At 52.4% G+C, this 9,669-nt stretch overlaps 2 protein-coding genes across 2 annotated transcripts; one reads left to right on the top strand and one right to left on the bottom strand.

Moving 5' to 3' along the window:
* Positions 1-314: 314 nt before the first annotated feature.
* On the bottom strand, positions 315-7,397 carry Trim28 (tripartite motif containing 28). Its single transcript, XM_021219080.1, has 17 exons — positions 6,490-7,397; positions 6,099-6,211; positions 5,616-5,748; positions 3,445-3,580; positions 3,248-3,364; positions 3,061-3,175; positions 2,777-2,923; positions 2,559-2,673; positions 2,360-2,466; positions 2,235-2,271; positions 2,108-2,153; positions 1,765-2,017; positions 1,359-1,678; positions 1,151-1,274; positions 982-1,068; positions 758-895; positions 315-665 (listed from the first exon to the last, which is right to left on the bottom strand). The coding sequence occupies exons 1-17, from the start codon at positions 6,833-6,835 to the stop codon at positions 492-494; spliced, it is 2,508 nt and encodes an 835-aa protein (XP_021074739.1). The 5' UTR covers positions 6,836-7,397; the 3' UTR covers positions 315-491.
* Positions 6,926-7,817, top strand: LOC110336511. The gene has a single exon (XM_021219105.2). It carries the CDS (start codon positions 6,940-6,942, stop codon positions 7,552-7,554), a length of 615 nt encoding a protein of 204 aa, XP_021074764.1. The 5' UTR covers positions 6,926-6,939; the 3' UTR covers positions 7,555-7,817.
* Positions 7,818-9,669: the final 1,852 nt, after the last annotated feature.

The raw sequence follows: 9,669 nt of genomic DNA, 5'->3' as shown, positions 1-9,669 counted from the left end.
AATGAGATCTCCCTCTTCTCAAGTGCCTAAAGAAAGCTACAGTGTACTTACGTATAAATAAATCTTGGGGGGGGGGGGGACCACTTCCTCACACAACCCACTTTTAAGTGTAAGCAGTTAAGTAACTTCATGTCTAGATTTGTATCTGGCTGCTGGGAGGCACATTGCACACCTGAGGCCTCCATCCAAGTCTTACTGATGACAGTGTACAAATCTTTCACCCTGCCAAAATCAGGTAAGGTCACCTGTAGAATATCATGCAGGTAAGAGTCTAAATCCTCAGGAACAGTCCCCCAGACAGCTGAGGCATGAGCAACTGACTCAGTGAAGTTTTTATTAAATCCACAGAAGTAAAAACCATTTTGTGAAGAGGGACTGAGGGGACGACGGGGCCAGCAAGAACAGGAGTCAGGCCACCAGAGGAAGAACAGGGTATTGGGTGAATATATAGAGACCAGAGCTGGACTGGGCTGACCACAAGAGCCCCAGCTTCAGGGACCATCACCAGGGCCAGAGAGCTCCTGAGAACTTAGGCCAGCACTGGGAAGGTTCAATGGTGGCGGTTCTACCAGCACAGCAGAAAACTTGGTGTCTCCAAAGGCATCATTCATGCGTGTCTCAAAGAAGCGCTGCAGGCCGATGATGGACTGAACATCTGCCTTGTCCTGTTCCAATTAAGGGTACACAGGTGAGTGGGTCCTGGCTTTTTATTCCCCCCTGCCTGCTGCCCCCTCCCAGCTTCATTCTGCAGGCTCACCTCAGTCAGCTTATTGAACTGTTTGAACATGCGGCCCACATCTTGAGCAAACTCCTGGGGGGAGCTATAAGGAGGTGACAGCTTCTCTTGGAGGCGAGCACGAATCAAGGTCAGGTCTAGGGTACCACCAGGCTGCTCCTGCAAGGAGAAACAACATAGACATTTGGGGGGAGGGGGGTCCTCCACCTCTTGGCACCTGCAGCCTCTCCTGTTCTGGGACTCACCATAGAGAATGTAGAGTCGGTTGCCAGCTGATGCAAGGGGCGGCATGGTTCATGGCAGAACAGGGCCAGCAGAACACGCTCACATTTCTAGACAGTATAAGAGATATCAGAGTTGTAGCATGGAAGGCTTCAGCTACTGGGCCACACAACACATGCATTCGGCCCTCACCCGCTGGTTGACTGGTGAGAGTTTAGCTACCACACCAGTGCTATCTGCTCCATCCAGGCTAAGGCTTCCATCTTCCTCCTTTAGGTCAGGGAGCACGTGGCAGAGTGAGCAACTCCATTCCTCCCTAGGATGAAGAAGATTAGGAAATGTAAAAAATGACAACCAGCTCTCTACAATCTATCTGGATCCTGCCCAGCCTCACACATACCCTGGAACATCCTGCAGGGCTGGGAGGTGGCAATCAAGGTGAAAGCAAAATTCGCACTGGTTACACATGACCAGGTCACCTGGCTTCTGGCAGACACGGCAGATAGTGGCACTGTCATCCAGGATACCTGGCCCACTTACTGGGGCTGAGGTAACCTCAGGAGCCACCACCTCTAAGCCTGAGCTGGTACTTCCACTAGGTGAAGCTAGACGAGGTCCCTCTGCACCAGGACCTTCATTCAGAGCCATCAACACAGGCTTGGTTTCAGGACCCTCGGGGGCAGCCGGGGGAGCTCCAATAGCAGCTTCTGTCTCTTCTTCCTGTAAGACAGTTTGATTCTTATTATCAAAATCTTAGGATGACAGGTTTCATTCTCTAAGCATCATCCTGTATGTAACAGGCTTACCTTGACAATGGCCATGCCAGGCAGGGGTGGGGCACCAGGGGCTCCTGGTGGCACAGTCCCAGCCTGACCAGCAGCTGCTGCAGCAGCACCACGCTCAATAACAATCAGATTGTAGTCCTCAGTAGTGCTTCCAGGAAAGACCTTGAAGACTGGTGGCTGGCTGTCAGAGGTGAGATCCAGGTCCAGGCGTTCAAGGCTCACACGTGGCACCTTCCTCATGAGGCCACTTACCTCTCCCTCACCAGAGCGGGACCTGTTAAGTGTATCTTGTCATGAGCTCACAAGAATTCCTACCACACCAATACTGTACCCACCTGCTACTTCAATGGGTTGCCACACTTACCGCTTCATGCCTGATACATGCGGCTCTGCACTTGAATAGGGATCATCTGCTCAGAAGACAAAAGAGTTGGCAGAAAAGAAGAGATAGGGTACTCACCAAGCCCAATTTCCAAGGCACAACTACTTACCTGACCCAAAGCCATATCCCTCTTGTACTTCCATGGGCTAGAGACAGAACAGAACATGTGCTTTATCAGCAGGGGCAAGTAACCCCCAAGGCCCTCATTCCCTCTCCTTTCTCTCCCCAGCTCACCTGGCTACTGCCAGAACCTTGCTTGCTTAGAGGGCCTGGGGCTCTTGGAGGAGCCATGGGCCCAGGACCTGTGGAGTTTGTACCAGGACGCTCAGCCACAATCTTGCCTGAATGAAGATAAAGAGAATTCCCATTGAGCACAATAATAAATACTGCCTCAAATGCTCCCATGAAACACACACAGGGCTAACCAACCTACCAAAGGCTTCAGCACTCTTGGTCCAGGCATTGAGATCCCACTGAAACTTCATCTCACCATGAGGCTCCACAGGATCCACAATCATTTTGAGGGCCCGATGCAGCTGGAAATAGATCTAATGGGGGGCAAAAATATGGCACATGAGCATACTTGGCAACTTAACAGGGTCTCAAGGTGCTGAGGGGCCACCTAGCTGAATGAAGCCCACCACTACACACCAGCTTCTTAGAAAGCAAGAGAGCTGTATTGTTATCACTCTCCAAAGCCCAAGAGGCAAAGCGCAAAATGTGTTCCTGGTGCTTCTGAATTTTGGTCATGGTCCAGTGCTGGCGCTCCAGACGTTCCTGCTGACCCTCGGTCACCTTCTGCAATTCAAGAGGGAAAAAAGTCTCATTAGGGAAAGCAGAGAGCACTAGGATCCTTCTCCATCCTGGATAGTGTCATGTCAGCTGCCAGCAGAAGTGGAGAGGTTGATTAATACCCTTCTAACAGTAAGTTTTACCTGGGCATCATTGACCAAAACTCGACCCCGCTTATTCAGCTCCTTCATGATCTGCAGAATGGCCATCTTGACATCAACCTGCACTCGCTTCTGCACATCAGACACCTGGCGGATCCTAATGGACAAGATAAGTCAAGCAAGGAAAACCTTGCCCTGGGACCCCGATAGCCCTGGCACCAGAACTTACGAGCTTCGAACCTCCTTGGTGTTTTTCTGCAGTGTGGCATGTTTGTCCCCAAGACGTTTCACCAGTGAAGCCAAGAGTTTACGTTGGTTCCTCACTGCATCTTCCAAAAACTGGTACCTGAGACCACAAAAGAGTGAGCCTGAATGCTAAACTTAGAAATAGTGGTTTCCAACTACCCACTATGCCTTTAAACTCACTGATGGTCCTTGTGAGCGTTGAGCTGGCAGTCCCGGCAAGTGAGAGTGTCACAGCTCTCACAAAACAGCACAAGGGGTTCATGCTTGTGCACATTACAATAGACTGTTCGTTCTCCATCTCGAGTCTTAGCAGGTCCTAGGAAATAGGAATTATGCCCTTAGCCATCTTCAACTCAAGCAGCAAACAAAACAAACCCCATATGACCCCATTCCAGCTTGTCCCACAACCTTGGCCCATTTATTGATTAAGACCTAGATCTGGAAGCTTTTTACTCCCAAATGACTACACCAACTAACATAAGGAATAAAGGCAAGCTTGTGAAGAGAAACTCCTTACTATTTCCTGGTTATCTTCCCACCCACCAATGAACAACCATTCACAAATAAACAAGGCCCTAATGGTTCACAGTAGTTAACACCAGCACTCAATGTCAAAAATACTAATCATATTATTAGCACCTAGGAAACAGAATGATCACAAGTTCAAGTAAGCTTGAACTGCATATACTGAATTCAAAAACAGACTTGTTTCTACAGTGAGATGTCTTCAAAAAGCCCTGAGGCCCAGGACTTGAGAGGCAAAAGCAGACTTGAGTTTGAGACCAACCTGCTTTGCATAGTGAGTTACAGGCCAGATGGGCTAACAGTAACTACATGCTGAGCTATCTACCTCCACAAAAAAAAAAGGTCTGGTAAGTCACAACTTCAAACCCAGCACCACTTGGGAAGCATAGGTAGGTAGAATCTGTATGAAGGCCATCCTGGTTCCTGGTTTACACAGTGAGTTAAAAGACAAGATTATATACAGACCTTGCCTCAAAAAAACAAAAAACAAAAACAAAAAACTGGGCACGGCAAGCCTTAATAAACTCAGCACTCAACAGCAAAGGTAGGTATCTTTGAGTTGAAGCCAGCCAATTCTACAAAGATCTAAGATAGCCAGGGCTGATACAGAGAAACCCAGTCTTTTTTTTTTTCTTTTGGGTTTTTTTTAAGACAGGGTTTCTCTGTATAGCCCTGGCTGTCCTGGAACTCACTCTGTAGACCAGACTGGCCTTGAACTCAGAAATCTGCCTGCCTCTGCCACACAAGTGCTGGGATTAAAGTCGTGCACCACCACGCCCAACCGAGAAACCCGGTCTTGAAAAGCAAAATACAAACACAAAGAGCAGGGACAGGCACACTCCAAATGCCTATTTTAATCCCAGCACTTTGGAGTTATGGGAGGAGCAATAAAGTCCAAGGCAAAGCCAGGCGCTATACCCTTTAATCCCAGGAAGGCAGAATCTGAGTTAAAGGCCAGCCTGGTCTACAGAGTGAGTTCCAGGACAGCCAGGGCTACACAGAGAAACCCTGTCTAGGAGGGGTTGGGGAGTCCAAGGCCAGACTAAGCAGTGTGTCACCAAAATAGAAAGTAATAGACTGACAAATCAGTCTCCTTCCTGCCCAATGCTGATCCAATGCAGGCTGTATTAGCCAAGCCCAGACTATGTACCACTGAAAGAGCAGCCCTGCACCTCTGATCTTAAGTGCGGCTCTCTTCCGAGCCCTCCCGATTGATTCCTCACACCCGCCTCGCCTCGGCAACTACCTTCCACTACAGTCTTAACAGTGTTCTCAGCTGGGCAGTGGTGGCTTACACCTTTAATCCCAGCACTTGGGTGGCAGAGGCAGGCGGATTTCTGAGTTCGAGGCCAGCTTGGGCTACAGAGTGAGTTCCAGGACAGCCAGGGCTATACACAGAGAAACCCTGTCTCGAAAAAAACGGGAGAGGGAGAGGGAGAGGGAGAGGGAGAGGGAGCACAAGCAAGCAAGCAAGCTCTCCCTGTTCTAGAGCCCTTAATTTTCCTTTGGTCTAAATCCAGGTGCCAGAGAACCCCCAACTGCAAAGATGGAAGTCACTTCCATCTAGACTTCACTAGTTGCTTATGCTAAGTGATCCACCACCAGGACCTACAACTGTAGCAGATGTTACACAACCCTACACACCCTCTGTCTGAGGCCTTTCCCTTTCCACCTAGACCTCACCTCCAAAGTCTGCTCCTGAACCCAAGCATTTCTGAGTTCTGTGTCAGGTTCCTGAAAATCGACTTTGTCCCATCCATCAAGTATGCATTTTATTCAACCAAGACAGAGAGGCAGTTGCAACAGCCTTCAAATCTTCAACATACCTGTGGAGCGCACAGTGTGGTCCTTGGTGTATTTCACCCGCTGGTGAGCCTCCACACAGGTCTCACAAAGTGGTTCAGAGCACTCCACACAATAGCTAGTGGCTGGGGCATTATCTTCACAGCTAGTGCAGCACTGTGAGTGAAAGAAAGGTGGGGGTTAGAACAGTGAGAAACCAGCACTTGGGAGGCAGGGGCAGGCGGATTTCTGAGTTCGAGGCCAGCCTAGTCTACAGAGTGAGTTCCAGGTCAGCCTGGGCTACACAGAGAAACCCTGTCTCAAAACAAAAAGAACAGGCAGAACTATCCAGACCTGTATTTACTTGCCAGGAAACACAAGCTAAAATTCATACAATGCACTCAAATCTGTGCTGCCCTCCCAGACACTGAGACTGTATAAGGATACAATCCAAACTAGTGAAGACAGTGAGAGGCTCTGGGAAAGGTCATGCTTCCCTCTTCCCCAAGATATCCCACAGGACATACCTGGTTAGCATCCTGGGAATCAGAAGAGGCCTTACTGCCACTATCACGCATAAAATAATTCTCCACGATGTCTTTGGAGTAGCACTGCTGTTTGCACACTGGACAATCCACCACTGCCAAGATAAAAATGTGAATGCATGCACACCTAAGCTAAGCCTCCCCCTCAAATATCCAGTCGGACCCTCTGCTTTCTTGACGTCTCCCATCACATTCTGCACCACGGTGTCCAGACCTGGTAACGGGCATTGGCAGAGGCCAGGACCCGTTCCCCGCCCCCTCTTAAACCAGCAGGCCTACTTAACCCTACCCGGGCCCCCATACTCTCGCACAGGCGCAGTCCCGAGCACGGGCTGCGAGGAGGGGGAGGGGCACCTGGCCACCCAGTACTCACTAGCGCCGTCGCCCGCCGAGCCGCCATCCCCCGAATTATTCGCTGCGGCGGGTGTAGCGGGGCTCAGGCAGGCACTGCAGGCCGAATGGAGACAGGGCAGCAGCCGAGGATCCCGTTCGGGCCGCAGGCGCTCGCGACACACGCCGCAGTGCTCCAGAAGCTCCTGCGCCTCGCCACCGCCCCCCGCAGGGGACGACGCGGCTGCCGAGGCCGCCGCGGCTGAGGAGGCGGCCGGACGCTTCTCACCGCCCGCCGAGGCCTCGCCCGACCCTGGGCTACCAGAGGCCGCTGAGGCGGCCGTCGCGGCCGAGGCCGCTGCAGTCGCCGCCGCCGCCGAGGCCGCCATTCACACGCCGCCGGGGGAGTGGGGGGGCCGCCCAGGGGAGGAGGGGCACGGAGCCCGCTGCGCAGGCGCAAGTGCGCTCGCCGCCAACGGCCAGGCAGCCGCCGATGCCGCGAGGCCGAGCGCCGCCACGCGTCTCCTGGGCCGACGCCCGCCGCGCCCCAGGCGCTGCCGAGATGCGGCCAAGCCGCTGGCTGCGGGCCTCTGTACAGACGACGGCGCCGCCACCCGCGCCGCCTCCTCCCTCGCTTCTGAGACACTCGCGCCGCAAGACTTGCGAACAACCGCCCGACCGCGCGCCGCTCGCAGAAAGAGCCGCGGCCTGGAGGCGGGACAGAAATATCTGGCGCCGACGACTCCGCGCACGCGCGTTGGGCACCGCAGCCTGGGGGCGGGGCGCAGAGTACGCACGCGCCAGGGCCCTCCCTTCCACTCGCAGCCGCCCCTCTAGGTCCAGAGTAGCAATGCTGCGGGTGCGGAATTCACCCGCACAGTGCGTGCTGGACGTCTCCCATGCCCACCGCACGGTGCACTCAGGCTGGCAACCCGCGTGCTCGAGCGCGCGGGTCCTGCAGAGCCGAACCTTAGGCCCCGCCTCCTCGGCAGGCGTGGCGACGTCTGCAGCGGCAGCCTGGCCTATAGTCGGGGAAGAGGGGCCGGACAATACGGGGTGGGCGGGGCCACGGCCGAGCCTAGCGCCGGAGCCCAGGTGGAGGGGGTGAGGGGGTCTTTGCCAGGAAGTTCCCGCCGAACGTGGAGGCGGTCTTAACCCAAACTTTCTTATTGTTAACAACTTGGGAAGCAGAAAGTTGTCCCAAGTCAAACGGCAGATCCCAGAGAAATACTGGGAAGCCATTCTGTAAAACTCCTCCCAGTCCTTCGAAAGCCCCTTCTGTGTTAGTCTTCTGCTATACTGATTTTAGTGTGATTTTTTTTTTTTTGAAGTGGGAGAACTGAACATTTAACGCTAAGGGATAAAAGTTGGATCTGAGAGGTAAATCTCATCTGAGGGAGAAATAAGACCTGGGGAGGGATCTTGCCTGAGGAACAGGACCTAGGCTGAAGAATCTGATCTAAGGCAGAGGATAGCAGGATCAAGTGCGGTTAAGCGTTTCATCTCAAAAGCAGGATCAATGTGAAAAGGCAACTTGTCCCCCTTCCCCTACACTGCCGTGCAGAGAGTGGATGCCTCTGCAGCCTTGCAGTGCACTGGGAATCGCGGTTCGCCAGTCTGGGTCTGGGCTACAGTGAGTTGCCCGCAAGCAGTTCCAAGGCTCTCAACCGCAAGAGGGTACCCCTTCTGCGCGGAGCCAGGTGTTCACCCACGTGGCAGGGGAGAGGCGAGGAGTGTCCCGCCACTGTCCCGGGTGTGGCCTTTGTTCCCAATCAGGATGGGGGCCCAAGGCTTTGCCCCGCCCCAGCCTTTGTTCCTTCCTCAGCAGTTCAGCGTTCACCCTTCGGCGGGCCACGCCCCCACCAGACCCAGATCTGGAATCCCACTTCCTACCTCAGGAAAGGAGAGTATGATCTGGAAGCTGGCAAAACAAGCACGGGGGTGGGGGAGGCGGGGGAAGTGCGGGCTCCCCTTAGAAATATTTGCGGAGTATTTTCACGGACCCACGAACTGATGGGGCCGGACTCACCAGGGTAGGGAGCCTGTGAACCACGCCTACCTCAACCCCGGGAGCAGACTTTAGGGTACCAGAGACACAGGGGTAAAGTAAATAAGTGATGCGGACTGGGAATTTGAACGGGTGGCAGAACGCTTGCTTGCCTAGGCTGTAGGAAGCTTTAAACTGTATCCCCAGCACACCAGAACCACGGCAAGGGGTGGGAGAGAGCGGTGATGGAGGCCAGGGAGATGTCTCATGAACACTTGCTACCAAGCCTGACCACATGAATTTAATCACCAAGACCCCAAAGTAGAAGGAAAGAACCAACTCCCTCAGATTGTCCTGACTTCATGCTCAGTCTGAGTCACGTGTGCGCATTCACTACATATGCGATTTTTTTTTGGGGGGGGGGTCGAGACAGGGTTTTTCTGTATAGCCCTGGCTATCCTGGAACTCACTTTGTAGACCAGGCTGGCCTCGAACACAGAAATCCGCCTGCCTCTGCCTCCCAAGTGCTGGAATTAAAGGCATGTGCTATCACCGCCCGGCGCGATTTAATTTTTTGTCGCTTTGTTTTCAAGATGGTTTCTTTCTTTCTTTTTTAAAGATGTATTTATTATATGTAAGCACACTGTAGCTGTCTTCAGACNCTCCAGAAAAGGGCATCAGATCTCTTTACGGATGGTTGTGAGCCACCATGTGGTTGCTGGGATTTGAACTCAGGACCTTTGGAAAAGCAGTCGATGCTCTTACTCACTGAGCCATCTCACCAGCCCCTCAAGACGGTTTCTTTGTGTAACACTCCTGGCTGTCCACGAATTCGTTCTGTAGACCCAGCTAGCCAACTCACAGAGATCCACCTGTCTCTGCCTCCTGAGTGTTGAATTAAATGCTCGCACCACCATGCCTGGTGAAATTTTAAAAAATAATAATATTAATTATAGGTATTGGTAGAAGTAACTATCCAGACACTGTCTCCAAACAGGAAAGAGAATTTAGACAGAAACGTGCTAAGACCCTGAGGCAGGACAGACAGATGTGGTATAATGCAGGTGCTTGTAGAAGAGTATAAGTCCAAGTATAGCCTGTGCTACATAGTGAAGTCAAATTGGATAATACTCTGCCACATCAACCAATATAGTAATAGTAATAATAATAATAATATACGGGCTGGTGAGATGGCTCAGTGGGTAAGAGCACCCGACTGCTCTTCTGAAGGTCCGG

Source organism: Mus pahari, chromosome 19 (genome assembly GCF_900095145.1).
Source record: "Mus pahari chromosome 19, PAHARI_EIJ_v1.1, whole genome shotgun sequence".
NCBI lineage: Eukaryota > Metazoa > Chordata > Mammalia > Rodentia > Muridae > Mus > Mus pahari.
Note: the sequence above shows the minus strand (reverse complement) of the source record. Positions and strands in the feature narration are given on the sequence as shown.

Bases quoted from the DNA above. Each gene is read 5' to 3' on its own strand.
- Trim28 (XM_021219080.1), bottom strand. From the start codon at position 6,835: ATGGCGGCCTCGGCGGCGGCGGCGACTGCAGCGGCCTCGGCCGCGACG. The intron at 2,018-2,107 runs GTAAGTGTGGCA...TACACTTAACAG, and splicing joins CATGTATCAGGCATGAAGCG to GTCCCGCTCTGGTGAGGGAG. The intron at 1,275-1,358 runs GTATGTGTGAGG...TCTTCATCCTAG, and splicing joins GCCCTGCAGGATGTTCCAGG to GGAGGAATGGAGTTGCTCAC.
- LOC110336511 (XM_021219105.2), top strand. From the start codon at position 6,940: ATGCCGCGAGGCCGAGCGCCGCCACGCGTCTCCTGGGCCGACGCCCGC.